The sequence below is a fragment of the Ursus americanus genome, chromosome 16 (genome assembly GCF_024610735.1).
Source record: "Ursus americanus isolate L20-20 chromosome 16, mUrsAme1.1.p, whole genome shotgun sequence".
Classification (NCBI taxonomy): Eukaryota; Metazoa; Chordata; class Mammalia; order Carnivora; family Ursidae; genus Ursus; species Ursus americanus.
The window spans coordinates 1,546,720-1,572,717 of NC_142142.1; the positions used below are offsets into that span (position 1 = coordinate 1,546,720).

At 41.2% G+C, this 25,998-nt stretch overlaps 1 protein-coding gene and 1 long non-coding RNA gene across 5 annotated transcripts; one reads left to right on the plus strand and one right to left on the minus strand.

Moving 5' to 3' along the window:
* Positions 1 to 8,292: 8,292 nt before the first annotated feature.
* On the minus strand, positions 8,293 to 10,703 carry LOC148108732 (uncharacterized). Its single transcript, XR_015726909.1, has 3 exons — positions 10,600 to 10,703; positions 9,904 to 10,403; positions 8,293 to 9,761 (listed from the first exon to the last, which is right to left on the minus strand). It is a non-coding gene; the product is annotated as an uncharacterized LOC148108732 (long non-coding RNA).
* On the plus strand, positions 10,304 to 25,364 carry TMEM9B (TMEM9 domain family member B). 4 transcript variants are annotated; one of them, XM_045803862.2, is made up of 5 exons: positions 10,304 to 10,443; positions 13,494 to 13,585; positions 17,587 to 17,695; positions 19,706 to 19,840; positions 24,146 to 25,364. In XM_045803862.2, exons 3-5 carry the CDS (start codon positions 17,612 to 17,614, stop codon positions 24,299 to 24,301), a joined length of 375 nt encoding a protein of 124 aa, XP_045659818.1. In that variant the 5' UTR covers positions 10,304 to 10,443; positions 13,494 to 13,585; positions 17,587 to 17,611; the 3' UTR covers positions 24,302 to 25,364. The 4 variants fall into 4 exon arrangements, with proteins under 4 accessions (XP_045659818.1, XP_045659819.1, XP_045659816.2 ...); XM_045803861.2 differs by lacking the exon at positions 10,304 to 10,443 and adding an exon at positions 10,932 to 11,183; XM_045803863.2 differs by lacking the exon at positions 13,494 to 13,585 and having other exon boundaries at positions 10,313 to 10,443.
* Positions 25,365 to 25,998: the final 634 nt, after the last annotated feature.

Sequence of the window (25,998 nt, forward strand, 5' to 3'; positions counted from 1 at the left end):
TAGTTGTCATTCGTAAGGTAGAGACATGTATACAATTTGTGGACCATCTAGAAAAGAGAAATGGTTCTTTCTGGCACCAGAAGGCAAGCATTTCCAGTAGGTGGAGGTTGCAGAGAGGCATACATATCCTGGCTCAGTTGGAGGGAAGCATCTACTGTAAACCGGGGAGTATGCTAACTCCTGCAAAGAAGGTAGTATTGTTTATGGTGCTAAGGCTCAGAGTGGTATCAAGGTACAACTATTTAACACAATTAAATGAATTGTCTCTAAATTTTCTTTCACTGGATGTGAAAGGTGGGATGATCATTTCCTAGCAATATTGTGAAAGATTTTGGTATTGGGTAGAAGGTGGAATAAGGAGACCTCCGAAGTAATTTCTAATGCCAAAATTCTTTGATTCTAGGACATCTTTATTAAATGGCATTGTGAATCAAATGTAGTCTTGTTGAATCACTGCCATCACTACAAACAAACTCATTAATTTGGTCTTGAATTATGATCTTTTTACCCAGATTTGAAGGGTTGCAGGTTACTGTTCTCATGGAATCAGAAAGCAGAGATAAACTAGTTTGTATTATAGCTTGGACTCCTCTGTCAGCTGCCACTTCTTCCTTCCATTATTAGTGTATCCTGAGTTATACTATGCTACTGTCTTATTTGTCTGGCCAATGACCTACTGTTTCTTATATGGTGTTTCTTACATGGTGTCAAGCATATGGGCATTGTGACAACTGTTTTCTTAAAGACACTTTTATTTATGGGTCATGGTATGTTCTTGAAGAGACTGGGGCTGCCAGATACCCGACCAGAATGGAGAAAAATGGGTCTTTATCTGATTTTTAGTAGTGATTGGTCCAAAGGTTCAAGTAGCCAGATGACTACAAGCTTTGTTCTTTCTTTCCAGCCCTTTATCTTTAGACCTGTGCTTCTAACCAGCAAATCACAGCCACCAAAATCAGAGAGGGTAATTCAAAGTTATCATTGCTTTTACTAGAGCCAGAGTAGCCTCCAAATTTGTAATTATTTTTTTAAAAGATTTTATTTATTTATTTGACAGAGACAGCCAGCGAGAGAGGGAACACAAGCAGGGGGAGTGGGAGAGGAAGAAGCAGGCTCTCAGTGGAGAAGCCTGATGTGGGGCTCGATCCCAGAACACGGGGATCACGCCCTGAGCTGAAGGCAGATGCTTAACGACTGCGCCACCCAGGCGCCCCTCCAAATTTGTAATTAATTCAGAAAACTTAACTCACATACTTTGATGTCGACTTACTCAAACCATGCCAGTTGCCTGGAACAGGAGAAATAGATTGGGAAAAAGGAGTATGGTTGACCTAGTGGAGATACTTGTGTTTGCCAGAGGAGAGACTTAGAGGGTTAAGGGAGGGAAAAATGAAATCTTCTGTACTATGAGCCTGTGTAACAGGAATTTAACTTTGCTTTCATCGTGTGGCAAACTAAGATGGAATGTCTTAGGATTCTGTTAAGAACTGCTGGACTCCTTGGATACACCGATGACCTTGCACTTGGGGAGCTTGTATAGTGGTTCCCATCTTATTTATTTTGAAAATGGGTAAGGACATGAGAATTTGATTGGTGCTGGGGCTGACCATATGAAGAAGCAAGTACTCTGTTTTGAAAGTTCTACAGAAACTGTTGTCCACATGTCTGAGTTCACAATAGTTTCTCTGTGATAGATACAAACCAGTGGGGTATAGAAAGTATATTGGTGAACAGGTCTCATAGAGAACAGTTAGACCACAGAGGTGTGTGAAGGGGGCCAGTGCTAAGCTCTGAGGAAGGGTAGCTAGAGTAAGAACAGCTGGACATGCCCCATGGAGAGTAGAATTTCAGAAATAGTAAGGCTCAGTATCAGGAAGTAAGGGGTGAGGGGAAGGGCAGGAATTGAAAAGAGTGATGGTTAAAGGGAAGCAAAAACAAAGTGGGAATCCCAGCATCCTAAGTTGATTCCACCACTGCAATTCAGATCTGTCTATGTATACCAGAAGCCTGCCAGTCAGAGCCTGTGTGTTTGAAGGACTGAGAAGCATCCTGGGAAGAGTGAGCCAGTCAGACATGTCTGACTCCTTCCTTAACAAAAGTCTTGTTGGCAACATCTTATTAAAAATGTGGACCGAAAACACAGGTTCCTCCTGAAACCCTGCTAAAATGACAGTAAAGGAATATTAAATGAAGTAAATCAATGAAGACAAAGAACATGGGAGAAAAGATAATAGCACCCAAACAATATCAACAAAATCTTTGAATCTGGAAAGTAAAAGACAAGCAACAACTGTTGGAGCAGTCCAGAGAGAGCAAAAACCTAATGGGGAGTGGGGGCTAGGGGTGGGGGACAATAATAATAAGCAAGCAAATGTATATCACAGAACCCCAGAAAAGACTGAGTGAGGAATTGGAGACCTCAGTTATCTGAATAGCAAAGGGTAGGGGTAGATGGCTGAAAACACGATGATTACTTGAAAGACTATAAAGTCAGTTAGACCTGAAATCTCACCCCTTACTCATTCATTTGTTCATTCTTTCATCCTCTGGAGAAACTGAATTAGTTGGAGCCACCAAGAACAGCTGGGAGCTGGGAGGAGGCATCACTAAAAATGGGGATTTAAAGTTGAGCATTCCGAAGCATGAGACGCTTCTGTCCCTGGCTCTGCTCTTAGGACAATGCTTTCACTGCAACCCTCTCAAGGTGGTTTTTCCGCCCACAGTCCTATTACTGGTCAAGGGTTGGGAGTAGATGCTCTCCTTGTTCCTTATCACTGCATCCAGACATTTCTCCGTTTGTCTTCCTTTAAAACTCCCCAGCTTTGAGTTTCATGCCATCAAATTATATCACTTTTTTCCCTTCATAATTGCGGTCATCTACAAAATCTACAAGCCCCTAGGTCATTCACTCTCATTTCTCAAAAAGTTTAGCTCTTGGCTCATTTCACTCCTCACAACACTACTCCTGATTTAAATATTGATGATTAAATTACATACATGAGTGATCCTTTCAACACCCTGACATATTGGTTCCTTGAATAACGGTGTTCCACTGATTTTATCCTCTCCTATTCCCTGCACTCATTCCCATGGTCATACCTTTGATTTTCTTATTTCTAAAAACTAACCACTGCATAATGTCAGGTTGATGTATCTCACTGTCTGACCACCACCTTCTGTCTTCCAGCCATCTCCTAGTAACTTGATTTCAACACTCCTTTGACTACCACCTTTCATTGTCCCTATCCTTCCTGAGTTCCTCTCCTCACTTCATAACCAGTTTAGATCCCAGGGTCAGTCAATATAATGATTCACTTGCATATATTTTAATTCCATTTACCCTCTCTTTTTGTCATTTCACAAAACGACAATGTTAAAGCCAGCTCTTTGCCTACTCTCTGCCTAAACCTATGCAGTAACCATGCTGATTGGTCTCACTTTATTTTTTTTGATGTATTTTATCTTTTATTTTTTATTTTGAGTGTAATTAACATACAGTGTTATATTAGTTTCAGGTGTACAATATACTGATTCAGTAGTTCCAGAGATGACTCAGTGCTCATCAAGATAAGTGTACTTTTACTTTTTTTTAAATTTTAATGTTTTTTTTATTATATTATGTTAGTCACCATACAGTACATCCCTGGTTTCTGATGTAAAGTTCGATGATTCATTAGTTGCGTATAACACCCAGTGCACCATGCAATACGTGCCCTCCTTACTACCCATCACCAGTCTATCCCATTCAAGATAAGTGTACTCTTAATCCCCTTCACCTATTTCACCTACTCCCCCTACCAACCTCCCCCCTGGTAACCATCTGTTCTCTACAGTTTAAAGTCTGGTTTTGGTTTGTCTCTCTCTTTTTTCCCTTTGTTCATTTGTTTCTTAAATTCCACTTGTGAGTGAAATCATATGGCATTTGTTTTTCTCTGAGTGTCTTATTTTGCTTAGGATTTATACTCTCTAGATCCATCCATGTTGTTGCAAATAGCAAGACATTGTTCTTTTTTATGGTTGAAAAATATGCCAGTGTGTGTGTGTGTGTATACATACATATTGCATTTTTATCCATTCATCAGTTGATGGGACACTTGGGCTGCTTCCATAGTTTGGCTGTTGTAAATAATGCTGCAATAAACAGAGGAATCCATATATCCCTTCAAATTCGTTTTTGTATTCTTTGGGAAAATACCCAGTAGTACAATTACTGGATCATAGGATAATTCTATTTTGAATTTTTTGAGGAAACTGCATACTATTTCCCACAGTGGCTGCACCAGTTTGCATTCCCTCCAACAGTGCACAAGGGTTCCTTTTCCTCCACATCCTTGACAACACTTGTTTCTTGAATTATTTTAGCCATTCTGACAGGTATGAAGCAATATCTCAATGTGGTTTTGATTTGCATTTCATTGATGATGAGTGATATTGAGCATTTTTTCATGTGTCTGCTGGCCAGCTGTATGTTTTCTTTGGGTAAATGTCTGTTCATGTCTTCTGCCCATTTTTAATTGGATTATTTGTTTTACTGGTGTTGTGTAAGTTCTTTATATATTTTGGATACTAACCCTTTATTGCATATGTCATTTGCAAATATCTTCTCCCATTCAATAGGCTGTCGATTGTTTCCTTCGCTGTGCAGAAGCTTTTTACTTTGATGTAGTCCCAACAGTTTATTTTTGCTTTTGTTTCCTTTGCTTCAGGAGACGTATCTAGAAAAATGATGTTATGGCCGATGTCAGAGAAATTATTGCCTGTGCTCTCTTCTAGGATTTTTATGGTTTCAGGTCTCACATTTAGGTCCTTAATCCATTTTGAGTTTATTTTTGTGTATGGTGTAAGCAAATGGTCTGGTTTCATTCTTTTGCATGTAAATGTCCAGTTTTCCAACCATTTGTTGAAGAGATTGTCTTTCTCCCATTGCATATTCCTGCCACCTTTGTCAAAGATTAATTGTGACTGGTCTTACCTTAAATTCATGACCATAATTCTTGGGCCCTTACCGCTGCCCAACATCATATTTTCCTAGTCATTTCCCTTTCTATTCTCCTAGATCAGAGCTCCACAAACTTTTTCTGTAAAGAGCCAGATAATAAGTATTTTAGGCTTTGCATGTCATGCAGTCTTATTCACAACTAATCTACTCTGCCATTGTAGCAGAAAGTAGCCAGAGGGAATATGTAAATGAGTTGAATTTGAATTTTATGTAATCTTTATGTGTCACAATATAGAATTCATCTTCATATTTTCCCCCAACTATTTAAAAGTATAAAAATTATCCTTCGCTTGTAAGCTGTACAAAAACAGGATTTGGCCGCCAGCTGTAGTTTGCTGGGGTTTGTCCTACGTTATTTCATACCTTCTCTACTTCTCAAGTTTCTAACACTTCTTTCCCCATTCTCACTCTTAGATGATGATTTTGCTTTCAATTTCATTCATGAAATAATCATAACACTTACCACCTGTACCATATCTACCCCTTATTGGAATCTATGTGCATATATTCAGCTTTCCCTTCTGTTACTGTGTTACTATAGCACAATACCTAACTACTGTATAATTTATCATGTTTGTTTATTGTCTTTCTCCCCCTCTAGAATCTTAGTTCCAAGAAGGTAGGGAGTTTTGTCTGTTTTATACACTGATATATACCCAGTACTGAGAACAGTGTTTAGCATGTAAGTAAGTATTCAGCAAATACTTGAATGAATGAACTCTGGCTACCGGACCAGCAAGCAGTGTAGAGAATTTTTCTTCAGAGAAACTTACCTCTCCTTCCAAGAGAAAAGACTCACCTATTTTGATACTTGGAGATCTCTTTGAGGATACTAAGTGGTAACTTAACAAACTTCTTTGAAAAAACACCCACAATAAGAAATCCCCATTTTATGGGATTGACTCAGTACTTAATATTGTATATATGATGTGTACATATATAAAACCAAAGTTTCACAAAATAATTTTCTTTTTGTATGTGATATATTCTGATATAATATTTCCCATTCTGTTCTGTCATTTGGGGCAGGTTGGAGGAAGACTGGTTGCAACTGACTTCATTTATTTCACAGACCACTAATGAGTATGCAACCAGAATTTTGAAAAATACTGCAGGTGTCCTAATTACAAGCCCTGTCATGTACACAGAGCTTCCAATCAGCTCTCTTTCTTAGACCGCACTCTTACATATGAATGGATAGCCAAGGATCTCCAGACATTTAAGAAAAGTTAATAACACTAAAGACAGAAACAAGGACTGAAAAACTCAATGCAGACAATTCAAGAAATAAAACATTAGAAATATTCTCAGAGAAATAAGATATTGCATCCCCAGATGGAACCGAATGCTATAGAAAGGGTGGGGGGAAGGGTGGACAAGAAAGTACTCTAGTAAATGTAAGACAGGGTAATTAAAATGTAAAAATTCAAAAGAAGATTTGGAATATGGAAATCTTTCAGGAAAAAAGAAGTAGAAAAGAGAAGAAATGATAAATTATCCTAGGACAAAAACTGTGCAGCAGGCTTGGAGAACAACTAGTCCAGAATGAAGGACGATGACAGACTCCTGGAGGGTTGTCTCCAGTTTAAAAAATAAACTGATAGGCTCCCTGATGTGTTTGAGTGTATTGAGAGGAGAGTTTTGGATAAATTAATTATAGATACTTGAGTGCTAGCCATTTAAGAAAGCATGGAAAAAGAGGCAATGGCTAATTTCAATCAAAAAACCAAAATGTAATATTATGCTAATGAAACCAACTATGAATAATATGTACAGTCATAATAATATAATGAGGTTATTTACCTAAGGTGATATAGACACATTAAAGGACAGAGAAATAATATATGTGCTTATGAGAGGGCATTAGAGTATATATGCATACTCTATTTCCTATAGGAAGAAGTAAAATAATAGGCCAAACTGAAAAATCAAGAACTAGGTATAAGCATTTTATCAATATGGAGATATATCCCAGAAGAGATAGCTAAAAGGTAAGAAAAAGGCTGTTCAATTTTTAAAAATATACTATATTGGTAAAAATAAATACAAATAATGTATTCCATGTATTTGAAAATCTTAGTGATTAGAGAGGAGGGACTGCTTTCCTTAAGTGTTCCCTTACGACACTGGGAAACCAACAATACTGATTTAGCACTCCTCTGAAAGAAACTTTTAAAATTCTCCCTGCTTTGGTACTACACCTTGTGTTGATTTTAGGGACTCCAGTAACTTATCAGCAATAGGGGCACCCGCATCTCTAGGAATAAGCAATATTCTGGCCCTATACATTGTTGTTATCATGGTGGGGACCAGCAAGTGATGGGGCATGGCACATGTACATGGCTTTACAGGAAGCGGAGGACAGAAAATCTCACTAAAGGAGGTCAGGTAGGAGGAAGCATCCTGGCCAAACATATGGTAAAGGAGAAGGCTGTATAAGACATTCCTGGGTATGTTCAGAAATAACTGGAAGAAACTGTGTGTGTGTGTGTGTGTGTGTGTGTCCTGCCATAACCACTAGAGGCATAATCCAAGGAAACCATCATCACTGATGCTGTGCATGACTCCATTTGTTCTGGACTGGCATACCCTGGGAAGGTGTTGAGTAGATCAGGTGGGGTGGAAAAATAAAAAAGGGACATCCAGAAAGCTGTTTGATCACTGGAGGGCAAAGCGGGGGAGGGGGCTGCAGACAAAGCTGGCAAAACCGTGGTCCCACATACATAAATTGTCACTTCTGCTTCCTAACCTTCTGACTTCCACACTTAAATTCCCCACCAGGGAATTCTTCAAACCTCACAAAGAAGTGAGAGGGCCAGTCCAGGTGGGAGGGTGCCCCTGGACCTGTGTCACTCCTTAGGAAAGAATGAAGTAAGAAAACCTAGTCAACAGGGAAGCAAGGGGGGCGCCTGGGTGGCTCAGCTGTTAAGCATCTGCCTTCGGCTCAGGTCATGATCCCAGGGTCCTGGGATCAAGCCCCGCATCAGGCTCCCTGCTCGGCGGGAAGCCTGCGTCTCCCTCTCACACTCGCCTTGTGTTCCCTCTCTTGCTGTCTCTCGCCATCAAATAAATAAAATCTTAAAAAAAAACAAAAACAAAAACCCAAACAAACAGGGAAGCAAGGAAAAGGGAGGGGAAGAGTGGGTACTAAGGGAAAAGATTGGGTGCTAAGTCCGTCTTGCCTGTAAAAAGAACTCTGATGTGGCCTAAAGGTCTGGAAAGACCCTAGGTCAGAAATCTCTCCGCTCCTGCCTACTGTGGTGCCCCAGATCCCATTCCATCCATAGTTCTTTGGGCCCAGCATCGCCTTCTCATGGTCAGAAAAGAACCATGTGGGATTCAAGTAGGTACCTGGTTCTTTGACACAGACCCTAGGAGCCTCTCCCATTCACCTTTTCCCTTCTCTGGGTCCCCACACCGATTGGTTTTTATAATATCCCAGTTTCTAGGTACAAAGATAATAGGCAAGGCCCCTGCCCTCAAAAAGCTCACCATATATGGGTGGAGGCTGGCAATATAGAGGCAGGAATGAAAACATAATTTTACAATAATGGGGTTATGAAATATTTGCACGAATACAGAAGGGAGTGCACTTAAGTCAGGTAAGTCTTTCTAGCTTAGAAGACCCCTGACCTAAGGGGAAAGTGTTATTTAGGTGTGAACAGGGCAGAACAAGAGGAACTAACTCTTTATTTCCTTCTTTTTTAAAAACCTCTTTATTTCTATTGCATCACCTAAAATTACTTTCATTTTTTTGGTGGACACATACCTCCCCCAAAGCCTTAGCTCTAGCTGTGCCAGTTCCTCCCTGTCACTCTTCTCCTTACCCAAGCCTGAGTCTTCATTCAGTCTCCAGCCACGCAACCATCTTTCAGTCACACTCCACTCATGGCGGCCACATTCTATATTCTAGGACAGTGATGCCTAATGTAAATATTACATTTTCTAGTAGCCACAGTTAAGAAGAAAAAAGAAACAAGTGAAATTATTTTAATAAATTTTATTTAATCCAATGTATCTGAAACATTTCAACCTTAAGATAAAAATAATGAGATATTTTGGGGTTTTTTGTACTAAGTCTTTGAAATCCAGTGTATATTTTACACTTACTCAATTTCAAATGCTCAATTACCACATGTGGCTAGTGGCTACTGTACTGGACAGTTTAACTCTAAAATTCTTCCATGAGTGCACTTGGTAATTCTCCATTAAAAGGATAAGGCCCATCAGACAGAGGCATTACTATATATTTACTTTAAGCCTCTATATTCCCAATAAAGGCCCTGAGAACAATTTTGAAGAAAAGGCCAGTTTTAGCCAGAATGAGCACTCCCTTTATATGCCAGACCTAGACAATTAACACTAAATTGATCCTGAACTTGCTTTCAGCAATCACAGATCCACAGTGCCTCACTGTCAGACACATTTAACCCTAAGTGTCTCCAGGTTATTCTCTGGCCAGAACACCCACAACAAAGACTGGATATGTCACTAACGTGACAGTACCTTCACAGGGCAGCCTGGAGGGGCTTTGATGAAAGGTCATCTAGTCCTACCCCTCTGGTTCTGGTTGGGACTAGGCACCACTTGCCACTTGGGATTGAAAGGGACTAAATATATTTTTGGCACATTATCAGACACCTGTGTTAGATTCTGGCATCAACAATAATCACGTGGAAGGGCCACCTAACTGGCTCAGTCTTAGAACATGCAACTCTAGGTCTCAGGATCCTGAGTTCCAGCCCCGTGTTGGACGTGGAGCCTACATAAAAAAGGTAAATGAAAAAGTCACACGGGAGAAAAATATTTTTTTAAAAATCCAATTAAAACATTTCACAAACTAGGAAAAGAACTACGTTTAAGTTTTATTTAAAGAAAAAAACATGGGAGAATTTGAAACTCACAGATAAGAGTTCAATCTCCTCATAGCGAACCAAGAACCAGAGGCCCAGAAAAGGTGTGTGTTGCCCGAGGTCACCCAGCAAATCTGTAGTGGTGAGCTCTGTATCCTTTCCAGTATTCCGCTCCACACTATCTCCACTCACTAAAAAAATATTTTAATTGGAGACACTCTGCCATCTCCAGGGTTCTCCTAAATGACCTGCAGAGGATGACCCGCACTAGGAAGACCGGTCCGCGCTCCCCCAACTCTGACTAGGAGGCCAGTCGCCCTGAGTAAGACTGTAGCGCCGCAACGGCCCACCTTCTGGAGTCCCCGCCGGAGGAGGCTGCTAGGGCGGTTCTTCGGCCAACTCCACACCTTCCCCCTCCCGGAGCCTGGCCCGGCCTGACGTGGCCCAGCCCCGCGCAGCCGCGCCGCTGTGGCCCAGGTCCGGCAGCAGGCTGGGCCTAGGCGGTCAGCCCCCCGCGGGAGGCAAGCGGGGAGACCCAAACAGAAGCCAGCCTGGAAAGCAGAGAGTTAGAAACCCTGCGGGGAGCGGCAGGTTAGTACCCGAAGTGCCCGAGAGGACCCCGACCCTCTGGCTGGGGGTAGGCTTGCTGCGACCGGATGGCTCGGCCACTCCCCACCCCCACCAGCCGCCCCCGCGGCGCCGGTGCGACGTGCCGCCCTCTCGAGCGATCCCAGCGCTTGGGCTCACTCCAGCCTCAGGGGTCTGGCAGCGAACGGCTCCGGCCTCGCAGGGGTCGCTGGAAGCTCCCGTCTGAGGTCCCGGCTTGGCTGGGGGTCTCCCGGGGCGAGAGGACGTCCCACGGCACTGGCGGTCCACAGCCCCCGCTGCTTTTGCGCCCAGGACAGAGAGCCTCGCGCCTCAAAGCGCCGCTGAGCCGAGGCTGCCCCGCCCGAGGCGCCCCCTTCGTTTTCCCCGCCGGACTGTACGCCCGGCGGGCGCGGCACGGCGCAGCCTCCGGGCCCTGCGCGCCGGGAACCGTTTCCGGGGCGGATGCTTTTCGTAGCTGACCCGGCGCGGCCGGTGACGCCGAGGCCCAGACGGAAGTGCGGGCGGAGGAGCCCGAGCCGGAGCCGGAGCCGGAGCCGGATCCCGAGCCCGAGCCGGAGCCCCAGCCGGGAGCAGGTCTCGGGGGCTCCGGACTGTGGGAACCGCTGGGCCTGGCAGCGATGGCGACCCTGTGGGGAGGCTTCCTTCGGCTCGGCTCCCTGCTTAGCCTGTCCTGCCTGGCGCTGTCAGTGCTGCTGCTCGTGCAGCTGTCAGACGCCGCCAAGGTGAGTCCGCCCAGCCTCCGCTCCGGACAGGAGCTCCTCCCGTCCTCCGGCCTGGCGGAAACTGAGTCAGGCAGCCTGCTCGGCACCCCATTCCCCGCGCAGCCCTGCCGGCCCGACCCCTAGCTTCACAGCGCCTGCACACCCCACCCAGCACGCCACTGCCTCACGGCACTCCCGCACAGCAGCCCGGCCAGTCCGACAGCCGCTTCCCCGCTCCCACCCGTCGTCCTGTCACGACTCCCCCCTTCCCGCCCGGCACCCCGCCGCGTCCCCAGCTCCACCTAGCCGTCACAGTGCCCGCAGCCGGGACGGCAGCTCCTCCACCCCCTAGACATTTCCCTGCCTTCACAGCCTTTCCAGCTCTGAGAGCCTTTCACTTTCCACCCTTCAGCTCCTTAACTCGCCGCCGCCTTCCACCTGCCTCGCAGACCGCTCTCTTCCTGCCCCGCCCCCATTCCCTAAACCAAAGTTACGAGAAGCCCCCACCTCGCGGAAATCTTGCGGTTAGGAACTAACTCGTTTCCACTTATCCCTGAACCAGTTCCCTTCCCAGTGCAGGAGCCTGCCTCTCCTGGCAGCCTTCCTTCCCAGGAGGACCTACACAGAGTCTCACCAGCCTAATATTCTGACCTAACTCCCTCCAGGATCTCTTGGCCCCTTTTTTGCCTTTTTCTTCCTGATAATTCAGTGGGGGAAGGAAGGGTCCAAACTAGAAGGGAGGTAAAGTTGTAGCCTTCTCCCATGCGCCACTTCTTGGCTCTTCCAGCCTCCTCATGCTGCTCTTTAGTCCCCTTCATGCTCCTACCCTCCAGTCCTGCTCTGCCACCCTACACACTTCGGCTTCATCCTTGGTGAGCTAGCTCCTTACTGGAGAAAACAGAAAGAATTCACGTTAACGTGATGGGGAAACAGAATGAAATTTGCATTTTTAAAAAATAGGAGTTTTAATCTAGAATATCTTTAAATACAGGGGATGGGAAAGACAGGTTAAATGCAGACAGATCAGGGGGTTTTGGTCGGGAGTTCTTTTTGAAATCTTTCCTACCTCCCACCAGAAATAGGGACAGCAGCAAGTCTCCTGTCTGTCAAAACATGGCTGGCATCCTCTGCATATCTCCTGTCATCACTTTAAGAGTGTATTGTAATGATGTATTTATCTGTCAGTCTCCATTACTAGGGTGTGCCCTCATTACTGGCAGGAACCATGTCTTACACTTATCTGAATCCACTTCATTGAGCACAAGGTCCAGCACTGGGCAAATGCTCACTAAGTGGTTGTTGAATGAATGCATTGTGAACAGCTCTGCCAGACACAGCACCATATATTGGAGCAGTGGGCCTTGTCCTTTGGGGACTAATGAGCCACTTGCCTTCTCAGATAAATTCCCCTTTGCTGATGAAACTTCTCCTATTCCCTGTACTCATATATTTAGTCACCTCTGTCTCCACCTCTTGAAACTTGCTTTATCAGTAGTTATCCCCTCTGTCTACCAGTGATTAGAAGCAAAGTTTCTTGGGAAGAGTAGACCAAACTGATCTCAGCTAGACTTCGGCTACTTCCCTTGTGTACTTCCTTTCTAAATAAAGCTGAGTGCCTCTAAAATTTCACCCCTGCTGTAGAGCTCTGGTCCACCCCCCTTATCCATATCAGTGCCATTCAACCAAAAGGGTGGAAGGATGGTGGTTAGAAGAATTGTGACTTGTTTCATAATTTTTAGTTTGATTCTTCCCCATCCTTTTGTAATCAGATTCTTATTTGCAGGCACAGCTATCTGTCTACTATGTCTTTTTACTGGCAGGTAGATGGTGATAACATTAGCACAGTTTGACTGTCATGTGACCTATAAATGTGATTAATCACAGATCATGTACAGGTATTATTTCAAAATAATTTTATGTAATATAAAATGATTTGTTAGCATTACCAAAAAGAACCTGTGGCTTTTAAAAACTTCTGTCTCGGGGCGCCTGGGTGGCACAGCGGTTAAGCGTCTGCCTTCGGCTCAGGGCGTGATCCCGGCGTTATGGGATCGAGCCCCACGTCAGGCTTCTCTACTATGAGCCTGCTTCTTCCTCTCCCACTCCCCCTGCTTGTGTTCCCTCTCTCGCTGGCTGTCTCTATCTCTGTCAAAAAAATAAAATCTTAAAAAAAAAATCCTTTAAAAAAAAAATAAAAACTTCTGTCTCGCAAAATGACTAGTTTTAGAATATTTGGCAGGGGATGCTTAGCCAAATGTATATGGTGCGGTTTTTAAAAATATTGTTGCTACACTGTTAACAGGCTATACTAAGTTTCCATTTTGGTTACAGAATTTCGAGGATGTCCGATGTAAATGTATCTGTCCTCCCTATAAAGATAATTCTGGGCATATTTATAATAAGAACATATCCCAAAAAGATTGGTAAGTATTCTAGATTACTGAATTACCTGTCAGATTTCTTTTTGTGGTTGTCACTGTTAGTCCAGAATGTTCATCCAATGTACTGTTTCCTTTTTAAATGCAGTTGACCCTTGAACAACGTAGGGCTTAGGTGTGCTGAACCTGGCACAGTCAAAAATTGGCATATAACTTTTGACTCCCCCAAAACTTAACTGCTAATAGCCTACTGTTGACCAGAAGCCTTACCTATGAAACAGTTGACTAACACACATTTTATATGTGTTCTATACTGTATTCTCACAATAAAGTAAACTAGAGAAAAGAAAATGTTATTAAGACAATCATAGGAAAGAGAAAATACATCTCAGTACTGTACTGTATCTATTGAAAAAAATGTGCATACAAGTGGACCCATGCAGTTCAACCCATTGTTCAGGGGTCACCTGTATTTCTTTTTAAGTGTGTCAAATTCCACTTCTGTTTGAAAAAGTGAGAATAAGGCCCTGAGTGCGTGATGTAAGCTTAAGGGAATATAGCCAAAAACAAGCCCCAAGTAGGGAGGGTTTTATAAGGCACAGAGCTGAGTTTGTGGCACCTGAAGTGCCCGTAGCTACCTGCCTGTGCCCTCTTAAATTTCAGTCCTCTCTCTTGCTTTTCCTTGGAAGGTAGGCAGGCCTCATTTATCTGGGTTATCATTTTCACAGCTTGTAGGTCTTGATGATATATTGCCACGTTCAGGAGACTATGTTTAAAAGTGTCAAAAGGCTCAGGAAGGAATGGGAACGAGCCACGTATATCATAGTTTCCCTGTTGGCGTGCTGTAGATATATCAAGAAGTTGCTCCCTCAGCCCTTGGAGTATCAAGCAGGCCTGTGATGACTGGGATCTTGACTCACTAGCCCCCAACAGCCTTCTCTATTTATGGACCTTACAAATGATAGGTTTTCTACATATAGCATAAAATGATTGGGAAGCAGTGGTTTTGTAGCAGGATGGATGGGCTCCTCCTCATGGTATTATGATGTTTATGGTTTGTAAAGATGGTGGAATACTGCATAGGCATACAAGAAAAATAGCTCGAAATGCTAGCAAGTTTCACATGTACCTGATTTCACAGCTAAACAGTCAGCAAAACTTTGAAAGCAAAATTAAATTCATTTGGTTACAATATTTCAAGCTGACTTTGAAAAAGAAAAAGTAGCCCTTGAGCATGTTTTCTTCCTCTTTCTTTCTTTCTTTCTTTCCTTCTTTCTTTCTTTCTTTCTTTCTTTCTTTCTTTCTTTCTTTCTTTCTTTCTTTCTTTCTTTCTTCCTTCCTTCCTTCCTTCCTTCCTTCCTTCCTTCCTTCCTTCCATCTTTCTTTCCTTTCCTTTCTTTTGGGGGGGGGGCATGTTTCTTTTTTCTGATGCCATTGTCTGTTCTTCCCATGGTATACATTTAGGTTCAATCTGATATTCAATTGAAAACTTTTTTTTTAAAGATTTTATTTATTTATTTGACAGAGATAGAGACAGCCAGTGAGAGAGGGAACACAAGCAGGGGGAGTGGGAGAGGAAGAAGCAGGCTCCCAGCAGAGGAGCCTGATGTGGGACTCGATCCCAGAACGCCAGGATCACGCCCTGAGCCAAAGGCAGACGCTTAACGACTGTACCACCCAGGCGCCCCTCAATCTTGAAAACTTCTTATGAACTTCAGTGCTCCACTTTAAATTGTCTCATATTACAAAGTAATTTAGCTATATTCTTATAGATTTTATATCATCAAGTTACTTTTATGATACAAGAAAGCTCAAATAAGTTTTTAAGTTATTCTTATACATTTTCCAAAGACATTAAGCACTTACAATTCATTTAATGTATTATCAGTAATAGAATGTGATGCCTATTATTTGAGTGGCAGGTGAACTCACTGTTCAAGTGTTTAGCACTAATCTTTTCACTGACTTTTTATAATTCCAGGTTCAGACAGAACCATATGCCATTCATTCTGGTTTTTGGTCAAAATAGGGAGCTTTGAAAAGAAACAGTTGAAAACAAGTCTTGTTTGTGATCTTTCTTCCCTCTCTCCCTTGCTTCCTTCCTGCAGCTCAGCCTTTTACTGGAGATAGGTTCTCAGCTGTTAACTGGTTTTAGAAGGGTAAGCAGGTTATGATTAATCAGGATGTTATGACTTTACAAAGCCTCCAGTATTTGTTTGGTCCTAGTTATAGTTTTACCGTCTGGCTTCCATTTTGTCCCACTGTTAGCTTTAATTCTTTATTGACTTACGCTGTCTGACTGAAGAAAAGTTTGAGGTCTCCGGTTTGTTTGGGGTGTGATGTTAGCTGATAATATCCTTGTTTTGGCACTAGGGGGAGGTGTTGCCTAGTTCCCAGAGTGGTTGTGTTCTGTATCTGGGTTCTAGGTTTACAACTAGCCAGCCAGAACCAACCTTCCTCTCCCACCCTCCACAACTCTTGCACAGCACTCAGTATCTCCTTGTTATTAAACTGTATCTGTACTTAAAAAAAACCCCACTCAATCCTCAACACTTAGTTCCCCCAAGTAATTCCTAGGTGTTGTTATGAAGGCTTCTGAAGCTGAAATGGGAAACTAGGAGATAAGTCTTATTTTCCTAAGATTCAGAGAGATACAGAGGAGCCAGCCTAGGTGGTAAGAACCCAGAGTTCTAGTCCTTTCAGCTTCTAATCTACTGTGACCTTATGCAGATGACCTCTGAAAGTGTTGGGCTGGATGACCTCTGTGATTGAATGGGATTTAGCTGCTTCTGCCGTTTTATGCCTGCATCCAGCTGGATACATTCCTGGTTTTCTTATATGTTTGGAACGAATAACACAAATTTGTGTGGTGTGAGTTGTGGGACCTTACCATACTACCAGCTGAGGCTTATTTTTTCATTAGCATCTTTGTTGAAATTAAATTACCTGTTAGGGATAACGGATTGAATTTTCATCATTTATGCCATTTGGAGTTTTCTCTCTTTATGACATGGCTCAGAAGGAATGGGACACGAAAAAGTAGATTTTGCTGGACAAAGGGAAAGATGTAGCCTAGAGCATTGGGTGCCTGCAAGAAAGATGGGTGGAATGAGACAGGATGCTATCGTAGTTCTTCAGACAGCCAGAAGTACCTGAGGAAGAGATGACAAAAGAGAACTGGCCAGCAGTTAACAGGACAGGAGTGTTTTGCATACTTTTGCTGAAGGTAAACAGAGTAGTAGGCTCTTAATAGTTGGGGAGAGTCATAATTTATTTCCTAGAATTGACAGATTTCTGGGGAAAGATTTTTTTCATGGAATTGCTTTTTTCATAAGCCATAAATAAGTGGCCTAGAAAATGGGGAAAAAGTAAAGAACATCTAACAACAAAAACATCTAGCCTTTATTATTTTTTATATACTTCTTATGGGTAATCAGTTTTCATTTTTAAATATTTTTGTTGTCCTAATCCTATTTCTCCATGTGTTTTCAATAGACTTTTGCTCATTAAGAAAAGTAATTGTTTTTCTTTTTTTTGAAAAGTAATTGTTTCTTACTGCACCTTTGAGAGCTCAGTTCCCAGAGTTTCAGAATTTCACCACTGTTCAGTGTGATCAGCCATTTCTATACCACTCCGTGGCAGTTAAGTTTGATGTTAATTCAGAAAAGAGATAATCTCATATTTGAACAATGACCCAAGATACCTTAAATCATTTAAAGCAATTTTTTTCTTGGTAAATGGGAAAGTCTAAATATAATTTGATGTGCTAAGTAGTTTTTGATCCCATCTGAGATTTTTCAGGTGCATTTTTAACCGTTAACAGCAGCACTTTTGAAAATAGCTACTATATATGTGTCTTTATGGTTCTTAAACTCTTAAATCTCACCAAATCGCTAATACTGAGAGAGCAAATGATTTCACTCCCCTCATTATTTGTTCCTTAAGTTCTTAAGTTCGGTGATTATTCTGGATCTCAGGAAAGTTTTGATCAGCCTAAGTAGAAAATCCAGGTAGGCCGAAGCAATGTTTTATCCTTGTCTTTTCAGTGATTGCCTTCATGTTGTGGATCCCATGCCTGTGCGCGGGCCTGACGTAGAAGCGTACTGTCTGCGCTGTGAGTGCAAATATGAGGAGAGAAGCTCTGTTACAATCAAGGTAAAAAAAATCATCTCTTCTGCTTCTGGAATCGTTTTTGATGGTATCTAGACAAGAAAATTTTGGACATCTGAATTCTATTCCATTCACTCACCCCCTGTTCTTCCCTCCCTTCCCCACCATCCACTAACCCCTTCCTTCCTATCCCCAGTACCAGCCCCAGAGGAGCCATGGGTCTGCTCTCTGCCTCACTGAGATGCTTTGTGGATTACTTAGGACAAGTTACATCGGTGTGACATGGGAAATGGCACGAAAATGCCTGTGTGTAATTAGCATATCCTGAAAGATATCCCGGCTTTTCTGTGGGTCACATATGCCAGAAGTTAGTGAGAACACAGCATGACTAGGCCCTTTTCCTCCTGCCCTCTCAACCCTTAGGGGGGAAAATGTATATATAGACTACTTTATTCTAGAAATATCACTTCTGGATTCTAAGATTTCCTTTCTTTGTTTCTTATAGGAAACAGAATGTAGATCTCATCACCATTTGGACCTTTCTTACGGTGGCTTACCGTTCTCCCCAGTTTCTTTACATGGAGCTTCCCATTCATTTCCCCTTAGAAAAGCCCTCATGGGGAATGTGGGGTGGTCAGCTGTAACAGTTACAAAGATTTCTGTAGGAGAGTTCCTGCTCCAGCAGGGTGCTGTCCTGTAGAGAAACCCTCACTGTCCTTTTTTATTTTTCAGCTAAGTTTCTGATGTGTAATTTACAGACCCTAAAAGTCACTCATTGTAAGTGTACAATTGAATAAATTTTAGGAAATTTGAAACAATTTTTTAAAATTCAGTGTTAGAACATTCCATCACCCCAAAAAGATCCCTCATGCCCACTTACAGTTAATCTCATTCCCACCCCTAGCCTTAGAATAGAATAGAATCATACAACATGTGGTCTTCTGTGACTGGTTTCTTTCAGTTAGCATGTTTTTGAGGCTTATCCATGTTGTAACACGTTATCAATATTTAATTCCTTTTTATTACTGAATATCATTTTATTATATGAATATAACACATTTTCATTATCCATTCATCAGTTGATAAACATTTGGGTTATTTCCAGATTTTAACTATTATGAATAATGCTGTCATAAATATCTGTGCACATGTCTTTGTGTGGATATATGTTTTCCTGTCCGGTAGATTCCTTAGGTTAAGTTTATTTTAACTTTTTAAGAAACTGATGGATTGTTTTCCAAAATGGTTGTCCCATTTTCCATTCCCACCTGCAATGTGTTTGGCTTCAGTTTTGCCACATCCTTGCTAACATTTGGTACAGTCTATCTCTAATTATAGCTGTCCTAGAGGTGGGGGGAGAAGGGTGTCACACTGTACTTTTTGACAGCATACAGATTAAGAACTCAAGAAAATCACTGGCCTGAAATGTATTTTTTTTTAAAGATTTTATTTATTTATTTGACAGAGATAGAGACAGCCAGCGAGAGAGGGAACACAAGCAGGGGGAGTGGGAGAGGAAGAAGCAGGCTCCCAGTGGAGGAGCCTGATGTGGGGCTCGATCCCATTAACGCCGGGACCACGCCCTGAGCCGAAGGCAGACGCTTAACCGCTGTGCCACCCAGGCGCCCCCTGAAATGTATTTTTGTATATCTAAACTAATCTAAAAGAGTATTCTGTTGAAATTCATCTGAATTACATTTTTTGTTAGGGTTCCTTTAAGTTTTCTAAACACCGTGCTGCTGAATCTAGGACACTGTATTCAGGTGAAAAAAGAAAAGTGGTGTGCGAGCAGTGGTGACAAATGATTAGCAGTAGGTGAAAATGGAGTTTTGAAGACTCATAATAAGATCCCAAAGACAAAATGCTTTCTTTTCTCTTTTTCTTTAAATAATATTTTGGGGACGAGTTGCGTTTGTTTATGTTGGAATCTGGTTTGTATAGGAAGCCGATATGCTTAGCAGAAAAATCAGTCTTCACTGTGGCTTCACTGTTAGTACACAAAATTCTGATTCCTTGGCTTGAATAGAGATGTAACTTAATTTCAACTTCCTTTAGGTTACCATTATAATTTATCTCTCCATTTTGGGCCTTCTACTTCTGTACATGGTGTACCTTACCCTGGTTGAGCCCATCCTGAAGAGACGCCTGTTTGGACACTCACAATTGATACAGAGCGATGACGATGTTGGGGTAAGTACTTGGCATGCCCTGGCTCTGTATGGCCAGTCTCTGTCACCATCTGATATGAAGAGCAAGTGAAAAATAGTTGCATATAGACGTTCATGTGCTGGAGCAGATCCTCCGCCAGAGAAGCTAAGGACTGTTGTAATTTTAGTCTGTGTCTCTTCATGAGGAAAGTGCTCTGGGTAGCCATCAATATGGCGGTCTAAATTGATGATCCCTGTTGAGTGTGCTGTACAAGGCTTTGCCCTTTAGTATCAAGGGCACAATTTTCATTGCCTTTCCCTGTTTACACTGAGAAAACTTCTGAGATTCTGAGATAGATTTTTCCCCAAGCTCCTGCCTGAATACCCTTCCTGTCAACATGACCAAATATATAGAAGGCAAAGAGGCTTTAGTGAAGGGAAGCACGAAGACAAGGTTCTTTTCTTAATGAAGTGCAGCTTGATAAGCTGCTGATGTTCTATATTTCTTTTCTCCTCCCTCTTAAAAAATCTACGATCTTTAGAGAAAAATAAAATCATCATTCCAATTCTCTTCCTGTCTTAAAAACACATTTCTATTTATAACATATAGTTGGTATAATCAGTGTATAAATTGTTTTGTGGTCCCCTTTTTGTATTAACATTACTTCATTCAGAAATGTTTGGTAATTAAAAAAAAAAAAAAGTCTGGTAATTGACATAGTCCACAAACTTGTTATTCAGTATAGTTTAGAGAATTATATTGTTTTGTCATTAATCTGTTCGGGCCTATTTTCAAATTTTCCACTATTTTATTATTCTATATATAATTTTTTTAGAAATTACTTTTTATTTTGGATTACTTTATTGGCCTACGTTCCTTAAAATGGATAAAATTCAATAGAGTTTCAAGAACCAATTCCGAAAGCTAAAGCCAGGGTGAACCCTTGCTAACTATAGTCAGAAGTCCTTTTATCCTGGAATGGCTTGTGGACCTGTTGATAAAAGATGGGAAGAGGGAATCCTGACTGGATGCTTGAATTATTACTACAAACAGAGCCTGCTTTTTGATCAATACATTGTTATCATATGAATATCAATTATGAATGCTCAACTTATTTGGGCAAGATTTCATTTATGTTTTGTCAAGAACTTTTATAGAAACACCTCTGTTTGCCTCTTTTTTCCTTGCTTCCTTATTAGTTCAACACATAACGGGTAACTTTTCTGTATCAGGTCCTCTGCTAGGTACTAGGACTAGAGAGATGAATAAAACAGAAACAGACATGTAAAAGAAATGACTAATTATAGTACATTCCCACCTCTTATTTTTAATTGTGTAAGAAATGCCTGTTCATTTTTTAAGAATTCCAGGAGGGGATTATTGATAGGCTGGGAGAAAGGCAAAGGGTAGAGAGATCTGATGTGGTCAAAAACTAGGCATATGGGGCCAGTGGGGAAAGAGAGCTAGAAGGACAGGTGGTTGTGTACCAGAAGCATTAGAGTCTCCAATACTGTTCCCATGTTACTTTTCATTCACATGTGACAGATTTTTCTCAGCCTGAACAGCACTGACATTTTAGGTTGGATAAGTCTTTGTTGTGGGGGGTTTTCTGTTCATTGTAAGATATTTAGCAGCGTCCCTGACCTCTACCCACTAGATGTCGGTAGCACCTGTTATCCCAATCGTGATAATCCGAAGTATCCACAGATATTGCCAAGTGTCCCTGGGGGACAAAATCACCCCCCAGTTGAGAACTAACATATGCAAATGTTATATATCAAAGGCCACATAAACTATTTCTTAATAGGCACATAGATAGATAGAAAGTCTGACTTAAACTGTATCCTTTACAGTATTAAATATTTAGTTCCTGATTTTAGAAATAAACAATATTAGTATGATACACATAGAACATAAAAGAACTGGATGCACAATTATGTAGATGAAAACATGTAGGAAAGGCATTTGATTGGTGGGGTCATGTGCTTAATAACCATTTTGTTCACCAGTGATTGCTTCTGTGGATATATTAACTGAAAACATCATCTCTGAGAGTCCTGGCTGACTCTTGGATATCTATTGAATTGATTCTGGGCAGAGAGAGGTTTTCTAAACTCTAGCTGTGAATTTATGGTAACAACTATGTACAAAAAAGTTAAATTTAAATTCCTACAGTTGTTGCTTATCTTAACATGAGAATTATCTGCTTTTAAAAATGTTTTTGTTAAATTCTCAGTTACAGCCTTTCACTCTGTTTCATTTTTGTTCACTGTAGAGCATTTTAAATCAAGTGAGAGTTAGTACAAATAGTTAAGAAGCTCACTGCAAGTAGTCACAATATTTATCATATCATATCCATGACACATATTGCTATTATCAAAGCATTACATTAAAACATGTTTTGTGTTTATTGTAATTTTATCAGGTGTAAAAAGACCAAACATATGAAAAGGGTAAATCTCTGTTTGCATTCTTCTCGCGTCCATGACCACAAGCAGCTAGTTCATTCTTGTTCTGATAGGTGGAAAAGGGACCAAAAGGATTAACTGGTTTGTTTAGTCCTTTAAATGTGTTCCTTAGGAAAGTTTTTCTCGCCCTACCTTGAAGGGTAGATAACAGGACTATGAAATTGAGAGCTGCTCTGCTGATAAAGTACATCCTTCTCCCCAGTCTTGTTTATGTCGAAACAAACCAATGGTAATACTATTTTATATACAAGTTCCTTGAAGCACTGTGTTCCCATAGAGTCCGTTTAATCTACTTGAACAAAATCAGTGTGTCGAGATGACATGACACCCAGTCAGGGTGAGGGGAGCTAAGCCTTGTGTTCATTTGTTAGACGACCTCGGGTCAGTTTATTTCCTTATGAGAAAACAAGTAATCCAACAACTTTAGACTTCCTCGTTCCTGGCTTTTTTTCTTAAATCTTTGAAACATTTCGAACTTTATGGAATCGTTTTTATTATTTTCATTCGTAAGGTTAAAAATTTAAAAAACAGGTCTTGCTGTTTGCCTCTCTTATAACAAGTTGTTACCTAAGTTAAGCAAAAAGTTGAGGAAATTTCGGTAAAGAAGGCAGGGAAAGATTCCTTATAGAAAACTGTTTGATGTCTTTGAAATGTAGACTTTGTGTATAAGTGTCTTACCGTAAAAAGAGACCAGGTGCTGCAGCTCCATGTATTTAAAGCTGTGTGTAGTTATGTGGTTGTGTAGAGCTTTCGACAGACATGCTGACTCCTGCCTTCGATGTATAATAGAGCTTTTGCAAACATGCACAGCAAAACAGTATTTCTTTCTTTGAGGCAAGGTTTAATGTACGAGGTACAACTCGTGACTTGGATCCTATGCTGGGACATTTAGAAGCTTTGCTAGCACAGGGTTCAGGAAGAAGAGATCAAGGAAAGGGCAAATAAAAGCAATAAATTAGCATTGAATGCTTTTTGTCATTCAGGCAGCTGTGTTTATATCTCATTCATAGATAGATTAGCATGGTGGTTTCCTGTGTCGTGACTACAAACATCAGTGGCATTGGTTTACTTTGACCAGGATGGGTTGGTTTTCTACACAGATACCTGGGTAACCCTTTAATAGCCTCTTTCTTAAAGCAGCAACTAACATGGAAGCCCCCGAGTGCTCAGCAGTGAAAGATTCAGGTGCTGAACTAATAAATCCTTACTGTCCTTGGTAATAGAGGGTGATCGTAGCACTTGAGCTGTGTCTCTTCATTACAGATTGGGGAGGGGGAAATGAAAAAGGAGTTTGGAAACCAGTCCATTTAGTGTATGTGCAGGGAGAGAGTAAAACCAGTCGAGATAAGATCCTGTCAGCTCCTTTCCCAAGGGTGAATGTGGCCCCAAGCTGGCAAGTAACAATTCTAATATAACAGCAGTCAGGAAAGTAAAAGATAAGTCTTTCCCCTGCCAAATTAGCTAGATCGTATTGAATACAGCAAGGAGAAGTTCTATCTTCCATATCTGTAACATGTGGGTATTAACACGAAGATAGATTTTCTTTCCCCTACTTGTCAGGGAAGGCTGTTCTTAAACATAAATGACCACTGTCTTTGTCTTGGTCTTTGCTTCTTATGGGAAATGTCTTTGGAAATGATGACTCATGGAAACATTTCACAAATACCTCCTCCTCACTCAAGCTACTAGAACCACCTATTTCTGTAGTTGAGTTCATCTTACTCTTGGCACATGGGTGCCTGGACTGCTTGGCTCCAGAGACGGTCTGTTTGTAAAGTCCAGCTGCTCCTGTCTCTGTGGCTGGACGATTGCTCTTTCGTGTGTGTGTGCTGTACCCTGAGCATGCCATCTGTGATGGTCTCCATTCCTGGACTTTCAGGATCACCAGCCTTTTGCAAACGCCCACGATGTGCTGGCCCGCTCCCGCGGTCGAGCCAATGTGCTGAATAAGGTGGAGTATGCCCAGCAGCGCTGGAAGCTTCAAGTGCAAGAGCAGCGGAAATCCGTCTTCGACCGTCATGTTGTCCTCAGCTAATTGGAAATCAAATCGAAGGTGATTAGAAAGAAATGAGGCAGACAACTAAAAAAAACTGACTGCGTTTTTCTGGGTTTTGTTTTAATACCCTATTGATTTCACCAACTGTTGCAGGGAAATTCAGAATTGGAAACAGAAATGTGCTTGGTATTTTCTTTTCTTGTTAACATATTAATACAGACATTTTTAAGAGCACACACCTCAAAGTTAGCCAATTAACCTTTTTCCTATTCGTGACTTTTACTAATAAAAATAAGTCTGCCTGTAGATTATCTTGAAGTCCTTTATCTGGAACAAGCACTCTCTTTTTCACCACACAGTTTTAACTTGGTTTTCAAGATAATTTTCAGGTGTTTTTTTGTTTTGTTTTTTTCTTTTTCTTTCTTTTTTTTTTTTCTTTCTGGCAGGGGAGGGGAGGGATGCGTGGGAAGTGGTTAACATAACTTTTCTCAAGTCACTTTACTAAACAAACTTTTGTAAATAGACTTAACATTCTATTTTCAAGTTTCATTTATATTTTGCAGTGTAGCCAGCCTCATCAAAGCCCCGACTTACCCATTTGAATTTTGCACTGACTATATTATCTAGGTATCTGGTTGGCCTGTGGCTGCACTTCATGGTAAAGTGGATCTGAGCTACCTGGTGGCTCTTCATAAAATGCAGATTTTCCTCATGTTCTGTGATGTCTGATGCAATGCATCCTAGAACAAGCTAGCAATTTGCTAGTTTACTCTAATGACTAAACATAGTCTGGTGTGTGTGGTCTTTCTCATCTTCTTCTAGTATCTTTAAGGATGAATCCTAAGAACTTGGACACTTGCAATAAAAGAATTTTCTTTTAACCTCAAGCGTCTCTGGATTGGTGACATACACACATTTGCCAACATTTCCGGTCAGGTGGAGAGGCAGCTGTTTGAGCTCTAGTGTGTACAGCTTTGAACTAAGACTGGAGTTCCTTTCTGGGTGCCTCCCTCTGAAAGGCATAACAGTTATTGGATAACTGGCTTTTTTCCTCCTGTGTCCTCTTTGGAATGTAACAATAAAAATAATTTTTAAAACACCAGTGTTTATCTCCTCCTTCTTTTGCTGTATAATAAACTCGAAGATACAAAGACGTTTGATACCCTGTTATGAGACTACTGTTTTATAACAGTGTTTCATCATAAAATATTGGCACTAAATTATCTGTGTGCATGTATGTGTGGAGAAAAAGGGAGAAAGAAAAAACATATGGTACTTAGATGGGGCTCTGAAAATATACAACTACTATTTTGACAAATTGAGAGATTAAAATTCATGAGGAGAAAAATAAAATGCATGAAGGAAATCTTGTTCAAAGAAATTCTTGGCAAAAATTATAATAAATAATAAAATTACACAACCAAGTGGAATTTATCTCAGATATGCAAGGCTGATTGAATATTCAAAAATCAAGTAATGAAATCTATCACAGCAACAGGCTAAAGAAGAAAAACATGATCCTATTAATAGAAGCAGAAAAAGCATTTGACACAATCCAACACCCATTTATGATTTAAAAAAAAACTCAGTAAACTAGGAATAGAGAAGAAATCCTTGAACTTTATAAAGAACATCTACAGAATCCTAAAGCTAACATCATGCTTAATAGAAACAGCTTTCGTGTTAAGATGAGGAACAAGGCAAGGATACCCTCTCTCATCACTTCCTTTTCAACA

Excerpts from the sequence above, each read along its gene's own strand:
- TMEM9B (XM_045803860.2), top strand. The coding sequence starts at position 10,903 with ATGCTTTTCGTAGCTGACCCGGCGCGGCCGGTGACGCCGAGGCCCAGA. Across the intron at positions 11,184-17,586 it reads AGCTGTCAGACGCCGCCAAG|TGATTGCCTTCATGTTGTGG; the intron begins GTGAGTCCGCCC and ends TTGTCTTTTCAG. Across the intron at positions 17,696-19,705 it reads GAAGCTCTGTTACAATCAAG|GTTACCATTATAATTTATCT; the intron begins GTAAAAAAAATC and ends AACTTCCTTTAG.